The 24,120-nt window shown below is 42.4% G+C and overlaps 1 protein-coding gene across 1 annotated transcript in view; it reads left to right on the plus strand.

Annotated features, from left to right (window-relative positions):
* Window positions 1-14,290: 14,290 nt before the first annotated feature.
* NOTCH1 (notch receptor 1) overlaps window positions 14,291-24,120 on the plus strand; it is a 73,897-nt gene continuing 64,067 nt past the window's right edge. Inside the window, exons 1-2 of the mRNA XM_072632931.1 lie at window positions 14,291-14,620; window positions 17,564-17,645. Of these exons, the coding sequence (XP_072489032.1) occupies window positions 14,563-14,620; window positions 17,564-17,645 (140 nt within the window). The 5' untranslated portion in view covers window positions 14,291-14,562. The remainder of the gene's footprint in view (window positions 14,621-17,563; window positions 17,646-24,120) is intronic.

A 24,120-nucleotide genomic window follows, 5' to 3' on the forward strand; every position in this document is an offset into this window, starting at 1 on the left:
ATCATTTCCTGCCAGCTAGATTTGGCTTCAGAGTGAGTTATCCAACTCCCTTTCAATATCTAGGGTAACCCAAAGCCAAAGTCACATAGGTTGTGGGCAGCAGAAGAAGACTCACAGCCTTTGGATCTTGGCTCCTAGTTCTTAGCCCTTAGTCTCCATTTCCTTCCCCATTTCATGGGAACCATCTTTCTACAGTAAGCCTGAAGCAAAAAAAGACAAAACAAAAGCTTGGAAATCTCTTCTGTTCTGCTTGGCTCTAATTCATTCTATAGCTGCCTAATAATAATAATAATAATAGTCCTTTACATTTGTAGAGCCTTGAACCTCAACCATAGCCTTGGGAGGGCTGCAGGATAGGTAAGATTATTCCTAAGGGAAATGATTTATCCAAGGTCAAACAGACAGGAAATCCAAAATATACCTCCAGATTCCTGATTCTAGCATTTATTAATAATCAATACTCTATGCTACATACCAGAGATAGAAAACCAAAAAGACCAAAAAAAAGTCTCCATCCTTGAAGATCTTACATTCCACAATACTAGTTGCCTCTCCCGTTTTAACTGTGGGAATGCCCTGCAGTTCATATAGACAATTCATTCAGAGTATCTAATCTAGAGAGTTTTTTTTTAAATGAAATACATGTACTCCTCTGACTCCTTTACAAGTCCAGTTAGGGGCCTGTAGAGCTTCTGGGAACTGGTGATGGAATCCCATTACAGTAGTGTTTTGGCCCCGATCATTTTTACATTGCCTCCCCCGATTAGAAATATTTTTATCCTTTCCTAGTTGCCTGGAGTGATCTATGAGGGGCTGGCTCGATTTATGTTCTTAAAAGTTCCTTCAGTGATTCAGGCTAAAGCATCCTTCAGTGACAGGAAAGCTAAGCTATGAGAAACCACATGTCTCTACTGAGAAATGAGGACCCTGATCATGGCCACGTTAAAGTCGTTGGATTTTTAAAAAGTAATTTCTTTGCAATATTTATCTGTGAAGTATAGATTGTGGTGATAAAGCCTTGGAAGGGGTCAAGAAAAAGAAGGAGGAAGAGATTGCAAAACAACCCTTTCTTGGTCCAATCAGTAATAATAGCTTCTCCATTTACAAGCATTTGCCCCTCAAGTGCCTGTTTTTATTTAAATGGCCCAGGGCAAATCTCTGACTAAACCAACATTCCCACGCCAACACTCTCCGGGGCCTCTGGTTTTTGGCAAATTTTTTCCTTAGCTGTCAAGGCAAAAATATAGAAGAATTCTGGTCTCACTTAAGGGCTGGGTTTTTTTCTCTCTTGCCCCTGGAGACACGAAAATAACTCACAGATGTGCTGTACCTGTTTATATTCGCACAAAGTTTTGCCTGGTGAACAATTCCCTGTGCTCCCTGTAACCCAAACCCCAGTTTGCTAACCATTTTTACTTTAACCAAAAGTTGGGGGAGGAAAGAACCGAGTGGGAACCTGGGGGTGGGACGGAAGTTCTAAACAGGTTTAAATGTGTCTGGAGCAAAAGGAGGCAAAAATCCAGCTGGCTTCATGGAAGCCTTTACTCAGGTTGCTGGGACTTCTTCTACAAGCTTGGATGCTGAAGAGATTTGTAGAATACCTGAAGTCACACAATCAGGGAAGCAATTAGCCAGAGTGATTCACGCCATTCCATTTAAATCATGCTTCTTGAAAGAAAAAAAAATAGAAGTCCTCACCTTTGAAAAGAAAAGTTTGTTGGGATATTTTCTATGAAAATAAAAAGGAACATTTTTTGCATTCTAAAAAAAAAGATTTCTTTCTGAGCCTCAACAACAAAACCCTTCTAAAATTTAAGGCAAGAAAGGCAGGATATAGATAATTCCAAAAGTATTGACCCCAATTTATGAGATAAGTAGGTGGGAATGTAGGGGAAAAAACAATAAAATGAAACTGAATGTTAAGTAATTGCATTGAACAAACTTGGCCCTTGGGAGGAAAAAATTAGAGAATAAGCTACCCTAATTGGAGAAGTAGGAGACAATGGATATGGAATGAATAAATGAAAAAGCATTTATTAAGCACTTAGTAAGCGCTAGAAACTGTGTTAAGTCTTGACACTAGAACTAGAAAAGCTAGCTAGTCTCTGCAGTCAAAAAGCTTAAGTTTGAATTGGGAAGACTATGTCTATATGGAAAGGAATGATGGGTAGAGAGGAGAGTTTTGGTCCAGAAAGTCATCAGGATGCTGAGTGGGAGCAGAGCTACCTGAAGATGGCTAGGATATCAATGGGTCATCTGAGTAAGGACAGGAAAAGTGAAACCTCACCACAGGGGGCCTTTCAAAATGCTTTTATACACTGTCAAGTCTTGCTGATATGTTGGATGGTTTTTATTGAATTTTATTCCTAAAAATGTTTCAAGGAAAATTTTCACCAATCTATAGAGACACATAATACTCTAGGAGGAGTGAGTTAGAGCAGTACCAAAGGTGCAAGGTGACATTTCAGAAAGGAAGGTCCTTGTGGACAGGAAAAGTAGGTAGATGAGGGAAAACTTGTGAGAGCAGTAGGCACTCAAAGTTAGATATTGAAGGAAAGGGAGAAATTGAATAAAAATTGAGAATACAAGGTTTTTGGGGAATGATAGCCTAATTGGGGAGATGACATACCATGAAATAATTAGAAGATGAAATATGAAAGTATATGTTCAAATGCTAAAGTTCAAGACTTCAAGGGTCAGAATGCCTGACACAAGCAGTTACTGCCAATTTCACATACATACACCCTGACCCACTAACCACTACCAAACCACATTATTCCATTAACATAAACCAGAAGTGCCCTTAAAAGCCATCTAATTCATTCTCCCTGTTCATCTCATACCTCATTTTAAATATTAGGAAACTGAGACCTAGAGCATGTGCCACAGAAACACCCCTTATTCAAACAAGAAATTTGCCACTCACCTGCTTGTACAGGCTACCTGTCAGGGATTCTAGGAACATGTCTGAGCATATTCTGCACAGAGTTTCTGTGCAGGTCTCACGGTGAGATAGATGCTGGCTGTGACCTGGGCCATGGATGGTATGTCAAATATGTATCCAAGAGTTTTCTCACAGATCAGTACTCTAGGCCTAAACCTGTCAAAACAATTGTATTTTCTCCAAGAGCTATTAATGGTTCACATGGAGAAACCCAAAAGGGTTTAAAAAAAATAACTATATTAAAATGGAGCATATTAAAAATCCTGAACTCAAATTTTGACCTTGTCACCTGAGACAAATCTAACACTCTCTATGAGCTACTTACTTTCTCTCTTCAGAGGGCCACTAATAAGGCTAAGATTAGGGAAGGCAGTTAGTCTGTTAGTCAGTTTCCTATGAGCCAGACCTAACCTACCTTCCTGTTCCTAATTTGTTTTTTTAGCCAAACTAAACTATTTATCTTTGCCAAAACATTCTTATAGTTTCCCCCTTCTCTCAGTCACCTAAACTCATCATCTTACCCTTTTGTCTAATCAATAGCCACGTTCTGTTAATTCTACCTCTGCTATACCTTTTTCATCTATCCCTTCACAACAGCCTTATCTCAGACCCTCATCTCCTTTCACTTTGTCTCCTAATTGGTCTACTTGTCTCCAGTCTCTCCTTTCTAATTCATTATCCTCACCATTTTCCAAACAATCTCCCAGATGCACCATTTTGTTCCTGCAAGCTCTTCAGTGGATTAATTGATTGATCATGTACCCCTCTATTCAAAAACCTTTAGTGGCCTGCAGATGCTTGATGAGTAAAGTATAACTTCCCCCCATCCTTGCATTCAAGGTCATCTAGAATACACTGAATCCAACCTAGCTTTCCAGTCTGATTTTAATTACTACTCCACTCACTTTATATTCCAACTGAACTAGATGACTCTCTATTCCCTTTTCTCATCCTGCCATTACTAACATTTAGTGTCTAGAATGAACGCCTCCTGATCCTACTTGATCTTGAGTTCCCCAAGGGCAGAAATCCTGTCCTTACCCTTATTCTCTAGTTTTTTGTTATTGTGTGTGTGTGTGTGTGTGGCACATACGGTGCACGTGCTCACGCACCCTCTGAAGTCTTATTCTGTATTTTATTCTCTTTTTCCCTCCTACTGTAGAGGCTAGTATTGGACTGGGGACACAGGAGAACAAATAATTGGTAAGTTGACTTCGCTTCTAACCTTAGCCAGCCATTTTATAAATGGATACTATTGATAACAAGGAGATGAGAATGAGAGAGTAGGAATGGTTCTGAGGCATCTGTGATGTCTGAGACTCCGCTCAGAGTCAAAGTCAGAATCAGAGGCCTATTGCTGGAAGGTTAGGATTATCATCTGTGTACATAAAGGATTATGTTTTTTAAAGGAATTTGAATGAGATTCTCAGGCTTAGAAGGGAACTAGAGGTCATCAAGTCTAACCCCTACCTGATCCTTCTCCAGCAGGAGTTCTTAACTTTTTTGTGTGTGTCCTGGTGAAGTCTCTGGACCGCTTCTTCATGTTTTTAAAATTTATTCTTGATGGAAATGCTAAATTTCAGTTAGAGGTTAGTGAAAATGAAAATGTGATTTTTCCTTACCGAAGTTCATAGACTCTTCAAATCTGTCCACCCCTACCTCCACCCCCTCAAGTTAAGAACTTGTATCCTACCGCTTTCCTGATAGACATCCAGCCTCTGGGGCAGGGATTCTTAACCAAGTTCCTGGAGTCCATGAACTTATTTTTTGAAAATATTTTGGTAACAAAACTGGAAGTCAAGGGGATGTCCATCAACTAGGGAATGGCTGAATAAATTATGGTATATGAATGTAATGGAGTACTATTGTGTCATAAGAAATGATGAACAAGAAGACTTCAGAGAGGCCTGGAAGGACTTATATGACCTGATGCTGAGTGAAAGGAGCAGAACCAGGAGAACTTTGTGCACAGCAACGACCACAGTGTGCGAGAGTTTTTTCTGGTAGACTTGGAATTTTGTAATAACGCAAGAACTTCTTTAAAAAAAAAAAAATCCCAGTGGTGGTTCTCAAGGCAAAATACCTTCCACACTCAGAGAAAGAAATATGGAAGTCATTCACAGAATGTAGCAGATCATGTTTGTGTATGTGTATGTTTTTGTGTATCATGTTTTGATTTGTTATATGATTTCTTCCATTTATTTTAGTCCGACTACATAGCATGACTATAGTGAAAATGTACTCAATAGGAAAGTATATGTAGAACCTATACAGAACTGTATGCAGTCGTGGGGAGGGAGGGGGGTAGTGGGGGGTAGGTGTGGGGGGGATAAAATATCAATTGTATGGCAGTGATTGTTAAACATTAAAAAATAAAAAAATAAAAATAAATAAAAAAATAAAAAAAAAAAGAAAATATTTTGGTAACTACATTTCAACATAATTTGTTTCCTTCAGAATCCTGTGCATTTTACATTTTACATTTAAAAACATCATTCTGAGAAAATCTCCTTAACCAGACTGCCAAAGGGGCCTTTCACACACACATACACACACATTTAAGAACTTTGCTCTACGGTCTCTACTTGAACACAGTGATTCAGTTTACTGCCTACTTGTTAAGGTAGTCCACTCCACTGATAGGCAGCTCTAATTCTTAAAAAATGGTTGCTTCTATTGAGGTGAAATTTGCTCATGACCCTTTGCAGAGAAAGAGACCCTCTCAAATCTTCCCTCTCAAATCTTACTCAGTATGTTGTACTTTTCAAAGCCTCTACTTGTGATTTCATTGATTAGAAAATTACCAGAGAGGAATACAGATATGCATCTGTTCTACAATTTGTAGTCAGCAATGTCTCTCCCCTCTTTTGGGTGCTTATCATATACAGGATATTATATTTATGTATAATTTATCATCCCTCTAGAATATAAGCTCTAAGATGCAGGAACCATGTCTAAATTTTGTATTTTCCTCAGCTCCTGGTGCAGTGCTCTGGAAACTTCAGTGGATCCATGATCTCACTGATGGGGGTGATTTTCTAAAGGCACAGATATTAGCTATTTAGTCTTTAATTCATCCTTGTATTGCCATTCATCCTCCACAGGGGGTCTGCCAAATGTGCCAAGGGAAATTCTTTTAGTCATTTTAACATTATCTGGGTCCTAGCAAAACTACATGCTGGCAATCTGTGATCCCTGGCTACATCACTGGTCTATTTTTCCAGTAATCTACATCTTTGATGTCTTTTATGATCTTTTTGCATACAATTGTTAATATAGTGAAACCGATTTACATATATCATATGTGTATCTCTCCATTGCCCTCTGAATGACTCAAATTTTTATTCTTTGGAAATACAGTATCTCATGATTTGCAGCCAGATAACATCATTAGGAGAATATTGATGTAAGAACGAACAAGATGGATTTATTTCAAAGGAATTTGAGGCCTTTGAAGGTGCTGCACAATTTCTCAAATATCAGCTCTCTTCTGTTCATTTTGGTGCCTAGTTAATTTTTCATGTAAAGGGCCTATACTAATTTGTGCCCTGATGGATCAACTTAATGGGCTGTCTTTATTGCATATCATAGCCTGGGTAATAAGCATTTTCCATCCATTTTTTAATTCTCTGTGTGAACTGTTAGGCTAAGTACTCTTGAGTGGCTTTATTTTCTTTTTCTTTTTTTGGAGTACTCTTCAATCTCAGTTAGGAGGCTTTGCAATGTTCTGAGTTAGATATAAGCAATAAAATGCCATTAGCAAACAGGAGCAAATGGAGGACCTCACTATGAACATCATTCAATTCAGTGGCAAACATCTTTGGAGAGCAAGCATCTTCCAGTTTTATGTCTCTCTTGATAATCAGAGGAATCTTGGAATAAAGTGATCTTTGTTGTTACATCTATCAAAGAATCTTGAATCATCTTGACATTTACAAGAAAGACAACTTGTTGGAGGAAATCTTTAAGGCTGCATTTTACCCAAAAGAACCAAATGTTTTCTGGTAGTCAACAAGTAATAAGCATAGCAAGGTCCTGCATTATTTGTACTTTTAAAATATAGTGCACTATGGAATATCATTTACTTCTTGTTCTTCTTATATTTTTATCAGTAATATATTCTAGTCATGTGTAGAACAGAGTGAGGATGTTAGTAGTACAGAGCACCCTCATAAAAGTTGTCTAGAGGTAAGAAAGTATGCATAGTGTATAGTAGGCACTTGTTAAATAAATAAATAATATATTAATTGCAATCCAGCTCAGACTCTGTCTAGCTGGGATTGTGTCCTTTGTAACGCTTGTATTCACAAGCGGGCCAGTTAATAGTATTATATAATTACATACCATAATAAGATAATATAATACATAATATTATATAAGTAATACATATAAGAAAAATAAATAAAACTAAAGGAATGCTTACTAATTGATAGTCCTAGCTTGTTCCTTCCTGAGGAACACAAACAGTAGGACTGGTCTGAATTCTTTTCTGGGGTTAGAAAGAGGTGGTGGTCCCAAAGCTCAAGGCTGTCTTTGGCTTACTTCAAACTGTATCTACCACTCTCTCCCACCCATCAACAAGGCCAGTCCCTGGCAGGCTGAGTATGTTTACATTTCAAAGCACCACTGAATGTTGCCTGCCTGTGTGTGTTTAAATTAAAGCTGAAGTTTGCCAAACCTGGTGGGGGCTAAAGTGTAAACAGTCTGGACAGACTACAGGGTTCTTTCTGAGTCCCATCAAAATGCTCTCTGGTTACCTAAGAGTAAAGCTGTTTGTTACAGTCTCAGAATGGGAAGGACCTCCATTGGAGTTGGAAGGAACCTCAGAAGTCACTCAGTCCAGTCCTATCATTGTACAGATGAAGAAATTGGACCCCAAAGAGGGAAAGTAGACTCTCCATATGTCATGTAGTATGTTAATGAGAGAGCCAGGACCATAACCTAGGCCTCCTGACTCCCAGATCAATGTTCTTTACCACAGATGGACCATCTTCAAAAGTTGGTAGGGTGGGATCAATTTTTTTTTTTCTTTTTTGGTTACAGAAAAATGTGAGCCACCTTTAGGAAGATGAACAATTCACAAGCCTTTATAGGGAATGGTGATTTAGTACAGGTCAGATTCCTCTTCATAGTGGTTCAATTTTCTTTCTATTCTTTCTAGTTATGCAGAAATTTTCACCTTTTGGCCGTAATACCTCTCAGCCCTGAAATTAGCAAATGCCTTTCTCTTTTTTCTCCTCTCCCTCTGCTTATCTAAATCTTCCCCCATCCTTGAAGGCCTAGTTCAAGCTCCTCCTCCTCCTCCTCCTCCATGAGTCCTTCCCTGGCTACTCTGACCCAGACAAGTCTTCCTCTCTCTGATCTCCTTACAATCTATCCCTGCTCCCTTTGACTTTTATCATGTTACCTCTGCTTCCAGTAAATTGTGTGAGAGCAGGGGCAATGTCTTATTATAAAAAGCATTAGGTTACAGTGGACAAGAGTGCTGAAACTTTGAGTCACAGGACATGGTTTGATTCCTGGCTCTGTTCTTAGTGTTGGCATGACTTTGAGCCAGTGACTTCAATTGTTAGAATCTCAGTTTCCTCTTTCAAGAAAAGAGGGAGCTACATTTGATGACTTCCAGGGTTCCTCCCTTCCAGCTCTAAATAATAAGCCTATTCTCTGCCTCCCTCCTAACTAATACAGTATGCAGTTAGACATATAGTAGGTACTTGGGAAATACTTGTTCTTTAATTGCATATGAATTATTATTTGAAATAAATGAATTGTTGTCCAGAGTTGTCCAAAATCCCAGAGTTTGGGATTTTTTTCTTCTATAAAAACTTTGTTCGTAGAGATATTTTTTCTAACAAGGTATCCTCTCTACCTTAGAATAGCTTGTGATATGGCTGCTATTGGCAAGTCAGGGGAAAAAATGACATTTCAATAGTCTGCTACTATTAGCAGTAACTAATTATTCCCCATCAGTAACTTATTCCCCCAAATTCCTTAGACCAGCGTCCTGAGTCCTGGAAAAACTGAATCCCTCAATGTCTTCCTTAAATGAGTTCTGCAGAGAACCAACAGTTAAAAAAGTATTTTCTTCCTAAACCTGTTTTTAGGATAAAACCCAGGAGTCCCTCTTTAGTTTACTGCAAAGGTAGCTTCAATATGAACTCGTCAGGAGTAGTAGATACCAACCTGAAATATCAGCAGGAATCCAAAGGTGAGGATTAGCCTCAAGAACCAAGGAACTGATAGTATTGTTTTCTCTCTGGTGTCCTGGTCAGATGGCAGCTATACTAATGTGTTTAGCTTTGGACACCATGCTTTTTAAAGTGCACTGATGAACTGGAACTCATTTGGAGGCATCAAGGATAGAGTAGTGAACTGGGAGTCAGGAAGACCTTAGGTTCAAATACCTTTCAGTCACTTACCTAACTGTGTGATTCTGAGTAAGTCACTTATCTTTTCTGTGCCTGCATTTCTTCATCTGCAAAATAAAGAAGTATAAAATACAATATGACCTCCCAGGTCCTTTCCAGTTTTAATTTCTAAAAAGAAGGCATTTACTGAAATAACATAGCAAGTTCAGGAGTAACAAAACATCTCCCCCATAAGCCTGGGGGTACATTCTCCCCAAATATATACACCAGTGGGAAACAGATCTAAATCTATGATACCAATCACCATCATACAGGTAAACTGAACAGGGAGGACAGGAAACAAAACTGTGCTAACTAGGATAGGTTGAAAGGATTTGGGGGTATTTATCCTGGACGAGAAGATTTGGGGATTGGGGACGACATCATTATTTTCTTCAAGTATGCTAATGGGTATCTTCTGGAAAGGAGCTTTGTCTCTAAATCTTGGCCTCAAAGAACAGAATGAGGAATAATGGGAAGTTGCAGAGAGGCAGATTTTGACTTTGTGTGAAGAAAAACAAAACAAAATTAACCCTTCTAACAACTGGGGCTATCTAAAAGTGGAACAGACTGCCTCAGGGAGGCTGTGAGTCTGTTGGAGATCTTCAAGTAAAGGCTAGATCACTTGTTCACTTTTAAGGGATATTGTAGAGAGGATCTTCTTTAGAAATAGGTTGCATTAATGAAAACAGCCCTGGCTTTCCATCTTACAGCCATCATTTTGGCAAAGATGAACAAAAGAATGGAAAATGACAATTGTTGGAGTAGCTGCAGGAAAAAAGGCAACTCTTTTGTATGTACTGTTGGGAGAAGTGTGAGTTGGTACCATTCTAGAAAGCAATTTGGGACCATACTCCCCAAAAATTGCTAACCTTTTCATATCCTTTCACCAACTGATATTGCTATTGGGTTAAAACCCAGAGATGAAGGAAAGAGAAAAAAGGATTAATTTGTACAAAAACATTTAAAGGAGCACTTTTTCTCATATTAAAGAATTAGAAATAAGGGGAGTACTTATCCATTGGAAAATGGATGAGTAAGTAATTTGTGGTCTATGAAAGGGATGGATTCACAGACTTGTATATATGATTGTATATAGAGCGAATTAAGTAGAATCAGGGAAACAATTTATTTAATAGCTATAACACTGTACAGAAAAGCAACTTTGGAGGACTTGATTAAGTATTTTGATCAAATAGAGAACCACCATCATTCCAGAAGATTCGTGATGAATCTTAACTCCCTAATTTTGACAGAGAGGTCTAAAGGTTCAGAATGTGACATACATTTTCTGACATGGCCATTGTATAGATCTGTTCTGCTTGACTATACTTATCTGTTGCAAGGAAAAAAAATCTTTGGAGGATGGGGGAGAAATCATGAAGGGAGCAGTAATAGTGATGCCAAAATAAGAAGAAAAAAGATTGTTAATGAAACATTTCTTTATTAAATACACAGAAGAGATCAGAAGGAAATTCAGAAAGAGACACAGGTGAACAAGAATGTATTGGAATTACCATGTAGATTTATTATAGATTTATAAAGATAATAACCATGATTTCAGTAATTGAGATTCATATGCAATTCTTTTTCTATTCTTTGTATATAAAACTAATCAAGGAGATAGATGTCAAGTCAATAAAAATGATTAAAACATTTGAAACACTTTTGAAAATGTATTGAATTAGATGACCTTTGAAATCTTTTCTAACTCTGAGGTTCTGATATAGTCTGAGTAGTGAACTGGGATAGACCGTCTACTTCCAGCCAGGCCAAGTAAATTCTGGGATCCATCCTATGATCTTGTGGGACAGAGTGGGTGGAAAAACGGCCACTCAACTGTGAAGTTGCTGAACTTAACGTCTCTCTGCTTAAGTAACCTTTAATGTTAGACTTTGGTTTCCTTTGATGAAAAGATTCTTCAAACAAACAGACTCAAGTATCTAGGAACCCTCCACAAAGTGCTTGAGAACATAATTTGTTACCAACTTTGGGGAAGTGTTTGTAAATAAGGTAGAGAAAGTCTTCAGAAGCTCAATTTGTAAATGAAAAGGTTTTAGCTACTCTGGTAAGGATAGTTGTGGTCTACTGCTTTCTAAGGTAATGCATCCACATAAAGCCAGCTAGTTCATTAAAAAGAGAAGAGAATGGCTTAAAATTTTTGTATAAATCAATGAAATATCTCCCCCAGCACCTAACACAGTACAAAGTAGGTTTAACAGATGGTTGTTTAATGGAATCAAAGCAAATGCAGGCCTACAGACCTTGAGATAGAAGGGATTTTGACGCTTGGATTTATTTTTGAGTATGTTTTCACACACCTAGACACCATCTGGAACTTTGTTGGGTTTTTGACATGGGGTCTATTTAGATGGATACAATCTCACTATCCTTTTCTTCCAACTTCATGTTGGACTCACAAGGCCATAAGTTTGGAGAGAGTAGAAGGCAGGAGTTGAGGATGGGGATGGGGGAAACAGAGGGTGGTGGAAATACTATATTCTTTGACAGCATTTTCTCTCACTTCTCAAATCCTTGCAATCTGGCTTCTGATCTCATTGTTCAAATGAAACTGCTCCCTCAAAATTACCAATGATCTCTTAATTAGTCAAATCTAATGGCTTTTTCTCAGTTCTCATCCTTCTTGACCTTGCTATAGCATAGGACACTTGCTAATAACTCTCTGCTCCCATCTCCTCTCTCTTCTCTGAGTATTGTCATCCAATTCTCCACCTATTTGTCTGGCTATTCGTTTATCAAGGATGAGCACACCCCTGAAACTGCTCTCCTGGGTCACCATCCATGGCCCATACTCTAATGGGGTATGCCCCAAGAGTCTGTCCTGTGATCTCTACACTCTACTCTCTCTACCACAATCTCATCCATCCACTTATCTTTTTGGTGATAATTTCCAGATCTACAACTATAGATCTCCCTATGGTCCATCATCAACTGATTGTTGGACTTTTCCACTGAGAGGTCCCATAGGCAGCTCAACTCAACAAGTCCAAAGTAGGTAGAATTCATTATCTTTTCCCCCAAACTCATACATCTTCCCAATTTTCCTCTTTCCTTTGAGGATACCATCACCCTCTCAGTAACTCAAGTTTGAAATTGAAATCTTAGAGTCATTCCTGACTTTTCATTCTTCCTGATTACCCATATCTAATTAGTTATCAAGTTTTGTTGATCTTCAGCCATAAAATTTCTGGCCTCTTCTCTACGCTCTGGATGCTACTATGATGCTACTACTACATGCTACTACTCTAGCCTAGGACCTCATCCCTCTAGAATGGGATAATGCAGAGGTGTCCCAGTTGGTCTCCCTGCCTCTAGACCCTCTCCTCTCCAAAACATCCTCCACCAAGCTGTGACAACAACCTGAGGCCTAAAGATCTGCCTCAGTCATTTATCTGTTCAAAGAGCTCCAAAGGCTCTTTATTGCTTTTAAGATAAAAATACCATCTCCTTTGGCATTCAGAGATTTTCACACTGACTCCAAAAAACCTTTCCAGACTCCTTGCACATTATTCCACTTCATACACACTACATTCCTGTTAAATGGCCTATTTGCTTCTCTTGGTACATAACATTCCATCTCCTGCCTGTGTAGAGACCCCCCAGCTTGGTATCCCTTAGCAGCTTCAAAATCTAGGACAAGTCCCTCTTTTATATACAGCCCTTCCTGATCTTTCCCAACACCTAGTGTCTCTTCTCTCCCCCATCCTATCTACTTTTTATTTACAGGGTATGGATTTCGTGCTTACTTGTATGTGTAGATAGTTCCCCAACAGAATTAATAAGCTTCTTGAGGGCAAAAACTGTTTGTTTTTTGTCTTTGTATCTCTAGTGATATAGTTCCTGGTATATAGTAAGTGGTTAAATAAATACTTGCTGATTGGTTGGATTTGGAGTCTTGGGACCTGGATTCAAATCCTGCCTCTAATACACACTATCAGTGTGAATTTGGACAAAGCCTCTTAACCCTCTCTATGTCTTTCAACGAGAGGTTGGAATAGATGACCTCCGTGGCACCCGAAAACCTACCCCTCTAAGAGAGTCAAGTGCACGAAGACGTCATGGTCAAATGTGTTCAAGTCCCCAGTCACCTTCCTATGGACCCGTCTGGTCTCCTAGAAGTGCCCAGAGTTACAGGGAATGAGGGGGTGGAGGGAAAGAGATCAGGATGAATGCACAAACCTGTCTGTGCTCCACGATTAATTCCTAAGTTAGGAAAGGGGGATTTAGGTCACCCCCAAGTCTTACCCAAATCCAACATCCACTCCAGGAAAGCTCTCGAGGGTGGGGCCCGAGAATACTCCTCCAAACCCAAGTCCCCCTAGCCCAGCTCACTGCCTTTTAAGGCATTCAGATCAGTCTTTGGGACAATCCCTGGCTCTTCGTCCTGAACGTTCCTTCCACTTTCCCTGTCTTCTCTACCTCTGCATGAAGTCCCCACAGAGCATCCCGTAGAGGGAGGCCGGAGACAAGGTTAGGAAGGGAAGGTGGCTGGGACTAAGCACACCCTACGCTCCACTCTGCTGGTCCCCGGCCCCGAAACCAGTGGCTCCTCCATTGACATGCAAATACGTAAAAGACTAGGCGAAGAACAGAAACTTCATGCAAGAACCAAGAATCCCTCCGCAAGCTCACAACAAACTTTCAGTAGTTTCTGAAACTTTCAAACGAGAAGTAGTCCCCTGGCACGGGAGGCCCTCCCAGCCCCAGAAAAGTATTCGGGGTTCTTCAAGAGAGCTTTGGACACCCCAGAAAGCATCTTCGGCCCGCGGTCTCTCCGGGGAGCTCTGGAGCTGAGAGAAGCGAAGCTCCATAGGGAGGGGGTGGAGGGGGAGCGGAAGGATTCGGAGAAGAGGGAGGTTCACGGCTGGGGTGGGGGGGAGGAGCAGGAGGAGTGGGAGAGGCGCGGAGCTCGCAGCTTCACTTAGTGTCTTGGCAGCTGTAGGTTACGTAGGGTTGAGCCGGAGCGGCGCGGAGAAGTCTGCGAGGAAGCGAGGGAACGAGGGAACTCGGGCAGTGCGTGCGCGCCCGTCCGCCTGCCGAGAAAGGGAAGACGAGGGCGAGATTGGCTCCCTAGCTGAGAGACGCTGCTTAGGATTTCCCTGCCCGTTCGGAGACCTTATGTCACTCTGAGCCTTTCTGGGATTGCCCGAGCGAAGCGCCGCTGGGGGAGAGCTGGCCGCTGCTGGAGGCATGCGGCCGCTCCTAGTGCCCGTCGTCTGTCTGTCGCTGCTGCCGGTCCTCGCACGAGGTAGGACTTGGGGCTGCTCCAGTGGAGATCGGAACCCCCAGATCTGGGGGTGGGAGAACAATCTGGCGGGGCGGGCAAGCCCGCAAACTTTGTGCACCGTTGGAGAAAACTTTTTTCCTCCTGGAAAAGAGACGCGGCTAATCCAGCCAGTATTGGGGAGAGAGTGAACAGGCATGGATTGTACAAGGGGAGGGGAAAGCAACCTGGCTTGGTCACTACGGGCATCGTGTGATGGTGCAGGCAGCAGCGAAACGGGTGGGTGGGTGAGTGGGAATGTCAGTACCTCCCTGGCCGGGATGGGACCCCCTGGAGTCACCTTTTCCCAGCTTTGCGCCCCTGGCTATGTGCAAGATGTCATCCATCCCCAGTTTCCCCACTTTCCGGGAGACTCTTGGCTGCAGGGAAGACTACTCCCTCCCCCAATTTGGGGGCTCTGTTTAGGGAGGGGATTGAGGTGGCACCGGGAGGGGAAGGTGCGGAGTGTGGCTTGTGTGTCCAAACTGATGGAAATATAGGGAGGGTTCCAGATGCCTTGGAGGCTGAGGCTAAGTTCTTGAACGACCCTTACTCTCCGCCTGCTTTCTCTCCCGCCCCCTTCCAAATCTGCATCCCCCTACCCGCAGTCAAACCTGCATTTCTCCATGCACTGCCAAACCTACATTCCCCCCCTACCCCGCGCTCCCGCCCCGGGCCAAACCTGCATCCCCCCATCCCCCCCCCCGCTTTGGGTTTTTTCTCCGCTGGCTGAGTTCTTTCTATTCGAACTTGAGTCAGGTTTCCTGTTCTCTCTGGTCTTTTCTTCTCCGTCTGCCCACTCCACTTTCGGGTCGAGGGCTGGGGGCGGATGTCAGCGGCGCGGGGTTTTCGGGCTCAGAACAGTGTTGAGTTTTTGCGAGGAAACCGACGGAAGCCCGCTCCCCGGTGCCGTAGCGGGGGGGGGGGGGGGAATATGTGGCCCCACTCCCTGGGGCTGCAAGGGCTCTGCATTCCGGCCGTTGTGCTGACCTTGGCCACTCTGGTGGGAGAGCCGTCCCGCAGGCTACGGGAAAGTTGCTTGAAGCTTAAGGGATGAGTAACTTTTTGGTCCAAAAACCTAAAACTTCTAAGCATCTGTAACCCTTCCTGGAAAAAAAGGCGGGGGAGGGAAGAAAAAAAAGTTTCACAGAACATTCTCTGGCTCCTGTGATCTCACCCTCTACTTTGGAGTTTTCTTTTCTCCTGACCTTAAGGAATGACAACTCTCTCGGGACTGGGAGAACGTTCACTTGCAGGGGGCCCCCCATACGGCTCCCTCCTCCCCCTCAGCCCACGGAGCAGCGATGAGTCAGGCAGCCCTCTGCCGGGTGTCCTCCACTCACTGCCTCCCTCCTCTCTGCTTCCCACGCTTCGTGGGCGCCCCTCCCCGAGCGGTGCAAAGAAGAACAACACTGCCTAACCCTCCTCGCCCCTCTTTGAAAAAAGTGTTAAAAGAAAAAAAAAGGCCGCAGACTTTGGGCACAGCTCTCCCCGCCGCCCCCAGCCCACCCCAAACTCTTAATTTCAGTTGACTCTCCAAGAAAGGAGGTCGCTAGAGGGGACGGGCCCACTAGATTCTCATGTTTGATATATATAGCCCGAACCCCTCATTGGGGCTTTAAGTTGGGGAAGCACTTCTCTCTCTGCCCAGGAATGGAACCGGGATGGTGGAGGGGGGTGTCCGCGGAATTCTGTGAATTGGCCCAGCATTTGAGGGGTGGGGGGTGAGGTGGAGGCGGGCCCATTGGTGCACCTCAGATCTTCCCGGGAGCAGGTATTGAGTGTCCCGGGAGGTAATATTCAATCCTAGCCCTACAGTCAATAATGCAACAAGAGGTGTCTTTAAACGAGTTACAATGGGCGGCTCTGATTCCCGCTTTGTTGGAGTTCAGGGGAAGCTGGGCCCCGCAGCTGTCGCATTTTCCCACGAACCAGGAGGGGAGTGTGTGCGGCTTGCTTTGGGGCCATTCAGACTCCCCCTCCAGGACTGGCTAGATAAGTCACTTTACCATGAATGTTTGAACAGGCAGACAATTCACTGCATTTCTGAGCGCTCACTGTAGTCTGAGCTCCCCCCCCCCCACTCCCTCCTCCCTCTTCTCTCTCCTCCCTTTTCCTCTCTTTCCCTTCCCTCCTCCCCTTTGAAAGAGATGTGGATCTCCCCTCAAGTATAGGCTTCTGGTTGGGTGGGCGAGAAGGGAGATCGAGGGAAGTTTGGGAAAGTCATGCTGGTGGAATTTTTGAGTAGTTGAATTGGTCAGATTGGCTTCTGGGTAACTTTTCCCATCCTTTGCCAAGTTATTGTGCAATTTAGAGCTAGTAGGCTGGGATAGACCTTGGATAGCTGGCTTTATAGAAACAGCCCAACTTTCAGTCTATCATTCTTCCTTCCTACCTCCTTGTTGACTTCATTAAGAAAATCAAAAGAATTCATTAGAAGGGTTATCTGCCCTTAAGAAATCTGGTACCTGTGTATGTTTCTATACATACATACCTGTATTTATATGTGGAAGTGGATGTACACACATATGATAGATGTAGAATATTTACTGAATGTACATTTTTCTTCTACAACTGACTCAACAGTTCAGCAATAATGAATATTTACTAAGTGCTTATGATGGTATAAATAGATTATAGTACTATGCTAGATGGAATGGGATGGGGAAGATAACAAAATTAAGAAGTTAAATAAGAATAAAGAAGGGGGTTGGACAAGATACTCTCTAAGGTTTCTTCCAGCTCAAATTTATGACTATATGACTTGTCCTGAGTGCAACATGGGGAAGGGGATGAAGAAGTTTTCTGGAAGGTTTAAGGGTTGGACCCCGATTCCTGAGGTCTCCAAGGTTGGAAGCAGGTTGGTATGTTAATAGCTTTAGACTCATAAATTTGACCCTTGATGGGCTTCTTGTCTATATCTCCTAGGTTTTCGGTGTTCACAACATTCAGAAACCTGTCTGAATGGAGGCAAGTGTGAAATCTACAATAATGGAACAGAATCCTGCATGTAAGTATTCATGTACTTGGAATGGTCTGAGACCCCTTTCTGCTTTTGTGAGGTCTTGAGTATAGTCGTTTTTGACAGTCTTTACAGTAAGTCATTGACTTTCCTTTGAGATACAATACAAGGATGAGAAATCATGATAACTTTTATTGGAAAAAGTCTGACAATCAGGTACTAAGTACTGCTTACAACATTTGCAGTGGTTGGTTTGGTCTATAAGTTTTTTTTTCCCATTTTGGGTGGGGGGGTCTCTTTATGAAACTGTTTCTTGTTAGGGGCCAGAACCTGAACTTCTATATCCCTTTTTCTTCACCCAAGTGTTTCAATAAGTTGATCTTCCAGTGCACATGGTTCAGTTTTACTGAAAGAAATGCTGAGACCCAAATGGAATTTGGGTCCAGCCCATCTGGCTCATAAATCTCAGTGGCTAGAGCAATGTTCCTGGAGTCCATAAAACCTAATTTCCTATCCAGACTCAGATACTAGCCATATGACTGGGCAAGTCATTGAATCTCTGCCTCAGTTTTCTTAACTGTAGAATGGGGATAATAATAGGACCTACCTCCCAGGGTTGTTGTGAGGATCAAAAGAGATAATATTTGTAAAATTCTTAGTACAGTGCCAGGCATATTGTAGATGCTTAATTGTTTCCTTCCTCCCTTCCCTTTTCCATAGGTGAGTTTCCTCTAGAATAAAGTTAAATTCTATTGTTTTTAATAGTTTATGATGTAAGTACCTGAGTTTTAGTACTCCCAGACTTTTGTAGTGCAAGAGTTGGATTCTGTAAAAGCTCTCTATAATACCATATTGGCACTTTTGAAAGAAAAACTTCCTTGGGGGATAGGGGGTGAATGGGAAGGGTGAGGGAGTCCAATTTAACTTGCATGTTATTTCACTTCCTGTAAATTGTCTGTAAATCTAGACTCTATTTACTCCTTTATTCTGTGTAAATCTAATTCTTCAGTTAGAGTGTGAGTTCCTTGGGGGCAAAGACTGTCTTTTGCCTCTTTTTGTATTCCAAGCATTTAGCACAGGTCCTAGTATATAGTAGACACTTAATAAATGTTTATTAATTAACTTAATTAATTAACATTTTGAGATTAAGATTTTAGTTCCCAAATTATCTCTATGATCATGGGTAAGTCATTTCTCCCTGAACCTCAGTTTCCTGCTGTGTAAAATGGGGCTTGTAATTCTTGCTTTTCTTCACTGGGACTTTTCTGAGGCTCAGTGAACATAAGTACTTTTTATTTTCAAACCTAAGACAGGAAAAAAAGTGAGGGATTATTACTTGAAAAATCTAGTTTGATCAAGTTTTGCCTCTAAGCCCAGATGCTCTTCAACTTGAGTTCATCCTTGATGTGAATAATGAGGAAAGCATTTGATAGCTGTGGGGTGAAAAAAAAAAAGAGCGAAGGCATCCCAACCACTGAGGCTTCAGATTAAGAAGTAGCGCCTTGCTCTGTATCTCAGAGGCCCTCTCATTCCAACTGTTGACTGGCGGATTTCCTTGACAACACTGGGCATCATGCTTGTGCATCTGTTTCAGTCCAGCTACCCTGCCTAGTTTGGTAGCTCTCTTCCCTGCCCCTCCCCACCCCACCCCTTTCACCCCCTTCCTTCCCCAAAACTTCAGCAAATTAATCAGGCCCATGAGCAGTTTAATGGACAAAGAGGAGACCTCTTTGTGAGCCACTAATGAATGAACGCTGGGGGTTTTTTTTCCTCCTTTTTGGCTTTTTTCTCCCCCTGCAGAAGCCTCACCGACGCTTGATGCCCTAAATCTTGTTTTCTTTCATTCAAGGACCGACAGCTGGGATTCAGTCGAAATTCGGCAGCTATTGTTGAGGGCGGCAGATTAATGCTGTGTGACTAATCATGTGTGGCTTCCCAGAATGCATAGCTCTCCCTGTACCCTTCTACCCCACAATCTCTTCTCCCACTCCTACTTTACTTCTTGGCTATTTTGTCTTGCCCCACACCCAGCAGATTTACATATGTACAGAGTTTTCAGTATAATATAATTGGAGATGGAGAAAAAGCTTTGGAGAGGCAGCACAGTATTGCAGAAGCACATTGCTCCCGGGGTTGGGAGAATTGGTCTTTCATCCTGGCCCACTGTCTATAACCTTGAACAAGTCCCTCCTCTTCCTTAGACTTCAGTTTCTTAATCCCTACAATGACTGGGTTGGACAAGATGTTCTCTAAGGTCTTTTTTAGCTCTGACATTCTCTTCTTGTAATGTTCTCCTCACCAAGTTAGATAAGGATGCTTCCCAGGTGCTACCTGGGAAGAGAGAGAGAGAGAATGAGAAGGTGAGAGGACTGACTACCTTGGACAGCCAGCCATGCTGATGGAGCTTTTGGTTGTCAGACACTAAGGTTTTCTATCTGGCTTGCTGCCCTCTGTTGGAAACGGAAACTCTGTTGGGTTAAAGCAAGTGATTTCCCTTTACTATGCCTGTGGTCACCACAAGGCACGACAGTATTGCTAAGTGTCAACATAGTCCCTGTGGCTGGAGCTTTGAATTTTCATGGTAGTCATGGGCCTTTTCACAGGAGACCCCTTTTCTCATTGATAGAAGATAATTTGGCTATTGTAACCCCTAATCCTCTGCCTTAAGTCCTCTACCATGGAACAGAAGACATGACCTTGAAAGAGCTATCCCTCCACCACCCAACTCTTTCCCCCCTCCCTTTCCTATCTCTTTACTGGGAACTCTGCTTCCAAGCTTCCTAAATGAAGCCCAGTCCAGGGCAGAGATAGCAGAAGCTGAGTTGGCCCCTTCCATTTTTGGCCCAGGGCCACACCTCAATTTGGCCTGGCACTTAACACAGTTGGGCCATAAAGGCCCTATTGTGCTTCCCCTACAAATCCAATTAGAAAATAGAGTGAAATAAATACCCCAGGATGACTCTAGTAGGGCAGTGTTCTGGCATTTGGGGGTTCTCGGTTACAGCAGGAAAGCAGGGAGCCATGGCCATATTGAGGCAAGCCGGGTCCAACATTACCCTTTTTTGATAAGCCTGGATCGGGGATTCAAAACGTAATTCTTTATGGCGCTGAGGCAAAGTAACCTTTGTCACTGGATGAGAACCTCTGGGAAATGGTTTTTGCTGCTGTACGTTGTTTCACCAGCAGGGTTTGAAAGTCTAGCCTTTCTTAAATTCTGTATTGCCAAATGCCCTTGGTCAGGGGAAATCCTTCTCATTTGATGTGAGCTGCCTGGGATGCAGCTGCTCCCCTGTGACCCTTTCTAGGAGGGTGGGGAATATTTGGGCTTGCCCCAGAATCCACAAACTTGATAGAAGAATGGCAGATTTCTCTGCAGGGAGAAACTTGTGTGTAAACATTTTGGAAAAGCAAAGGAGGGAGAAGAAGAGACTTTGCCCGAGAAGATATTGGGAGGGATTTGGTAGAGGTACCATTTGAGTTTTGTACATTTCTGTGAAGTAGTCAGGATAGGGGATGATAAATCTCCATTTACAGGTGAGGGAACTGAGGCTTGGAGTGTGACTTGTCCAGGGTCACTCGATGGTAAGTACTAAACTGAGAGTTGAACCCAGGTCTCTTGATTCCTGGTTCAACAGTCTTTGTACTATGCCTGGGTACCAATCTTGTTTTGGATTGAAAGGGGTGAAGGCGGAAGAGAGGTTAAATCTAATCATTGGTTTCAAGCTGGGAGAGAAAAAAATGAGTCTGTTACAGGACTTCCTCTGTTTATGCAGCAATTCTGTCTTATAGTTAGAGGATGTAAGGGTTAGAAAAACACATGTTTAAAAATACTGAGTGTCAAGTAGAAGGGATTGCCTATAAACTGTTGGGGGAAGATAGCTAGAGAGATGACTAGATGGCAAGAAAGAAGGTCCTGCAAAGTCTGGATCTATCATTCTGTTTAATTCTGCTTCTAATGTTTTTTTAAAAAAGAACATTTTCTTATGGTATGTATTGGTTCTGTGAGTTACTCAATGTTTTTCTCTGAAAAAAAAATTGGGGGGGGGGAACTGAACTGTAGGCTGGACAGGAAGAGGGTGGAGTTGAATGAACAATGGATAAAAGGAACCTCTGAAATAACTAAACCAAGATCTTTCTGGGTAAAGGGGCTCAGAGGCTGTAACCTTGGTTTTTAGAAGAGACTGTGAGGGGATATAAACCTTTGATTTTGAGGGGAGAGTGGGAGATAAAGGTGATTCACAGGACCCAAGAAATTGTCATGGTATATGTCAGGCCACAAGGACTAATCCATTGCCTACAGACTAGTCTCTGAGGTGGTATAATTTGGAGGTTATCCACCCAGGTCTGATTAGAGAAGGGGGAGGGACTCTCCACAGAAGATACAAAACCATTGAGTCTTCGTATTCCACTCCTCAAACTGAGCTTGGGAAGAGTGATTTCTCCCCCTAGTACTTTTGGAGAGGGACCTTTCCTGTTTCTCATGTCTGTTCTATAAATAGTGAAAGGATGTGGCTTTTCTGAGTTGATTGAGAGTCTAGATTGGTTTCCTCAATAATGTAACAATAATAACTGTGCACTTTGACAGAAGCTTTCATCTGAAGATCATAAAAGCACTCTACAGACATTCTGCTCCCCAACAAGGTGGTGGTGGGCAGTATGATTATTTCCATTTTAATGATGGGAAAACTGAGGCTGGGAGAGATGAAATGATTTGCCTGAGGGTGTACAGTGAGCCTTTGTGAGAGAACTGAGCACTGGACTTCCCTATCCTCCACTTGTCTGCTGGGTCAGGTCTTTTGGACTAGTTATACTTCTTGAATGACGACACTCATGCCTCGGGTGATCTCCTTCTGATTGAGGCCAAAAGAGGAGGGGTTCTTTACTTGGACAACCAACCTACCTCATCTCATAGCCAAAAAACCAGGGGCAGGAGTAGAAATCATTATTCTAAAGCTTGATGGTTGCAGATTTCTTTCCATCTGCAGAAAGTTCAGTTCATTTTTGCATGTTCCCCAGAGCTCCCTGCCCAGGCAACAGCCACTCCAGAAACCACTCTGGAATTACCCCAAATTGGAAGGGAAAAGAGATGGCCTTTTGTAAAATTTGGAATTATGGGATGATTGTTTTTCCCTAAAAAACAACAAGAAGACACTTCTCCATTTGCAAATCCACGGGTACAGAAAGAGTAGTCATATTGCAAAGAATAGATTGGTCAGTTGCTAGCCAATAAAAGTGACTCACCTTTCTCTTAAAAGAGAAGTTCTTTGAGCCACCTGTCCCTGTAGACTGAGAACATCCATGAGAGAAATGTGGATTGTAGGAAACATAAACAGATTTAACTAGCGACTGGCCTCAGGGAACAATTAATGTGGTCCGAAGTACTTTTGATCATTTATGGCCTGTTCTTATAACTGAGTTGTCTCTGTCAGGTGTGGCTGATTTTCTCTCAGAGAAGGCTTTAAGGACAGTAGAGAAGCATTTCCTGGCTAGGGAGCAAGTTTCTCCTTCATCTCCTCTCCCCACTCAACTTCACTCCTCTCATTGAGGCCTGGGTTCTGGTTTCTCTTCTGTCTTGTGGTCATGGCAAAATCATTTCCCACTTCCGACTTAGTTTTCCCGTCTGAAAAATGAGGGTTTGGACAAGGCACCATCCAGCTCTAACAAGTGAAGTAGGATGCTGGGAATTGAGATATTGTGAGGGAAGACAGTGCTTTAGGTTTCCTCAGGAATGATTGACAGAAGCTTTGGTCATTTTCCAAAAAAGACAGCTGGTCCCAGGTTGGGGAAAGAGGTTCTCTTCCAGGTGATTGCAAATGTATTTAACTCCTTTTCTGAAATGCAGAGGTGTCCAGGGCTAGGCTTAACTTTGTTGCAAATCTTTTCTTTCTTTCCTTTCTCTTCAGATCTTCTGGGGGATATTTGGGTCTGGGCTCTAGATCAGGGACCTGAGTGCCCTTTGCTCAGTGATAGTGGTGGCTTTGGGGTAGGGAGCCAAATGCTGAGGCATTTAGAACAAGCTTCCCTGGAATAAAGCCTTGCTCTTAGGCACTCAGTTTGTTAAATGAAATTTGAGTATTGTTTTTGGACTCATTTGAAGAAACATTATTCATAGATTGCTAGGACTTTTAAGAGATTTTACTGATCATCTAGCATACGGGGCCCTTATTTTGAAGATTAGTGAAACTGAGACCCAGAGGCTAGACATTTTGCCAAGATCACGCAGTAAATTAATAGCAGGATGGGGGGGAGCCAGGTGATACAGTGGATAGGGTGCCTGGCCTGGAGTCAGGAAGACTCATCTTCCTGAGTTCAAATTTGGCCAGATACTTACTAGCATATGACCCTGGGCAAGTCACTTAACCCCGTTAGCCTCAGTTTCCTCATCTGTAAAATCAGCTGGAAAAGGAAACGTCAAGCCACTCCAGTATCATTTCCACAAAAATCCCAAATGTGGTCCCAAATAGTTGGACACAACTAAACTAGAACAACAGTCTCAATCACAGAATTTTTTTAAAAAAAACAT

Source organism: Notamacropus eugenii, chromosome 1 (genome assembly GCF_028372415.1).
Source record: "Notamacropus eugenii isolate mMacEug1 chromosome 1, mMacEug1.pri_v2, whole genome shotgun sequence".
Lineage (NCBI taxonomy): Eukaryota > Metazoa > Chordata > Mammalia > Diprotodontia > Macropodidae > Notamacropus > Notamacropus eugenii.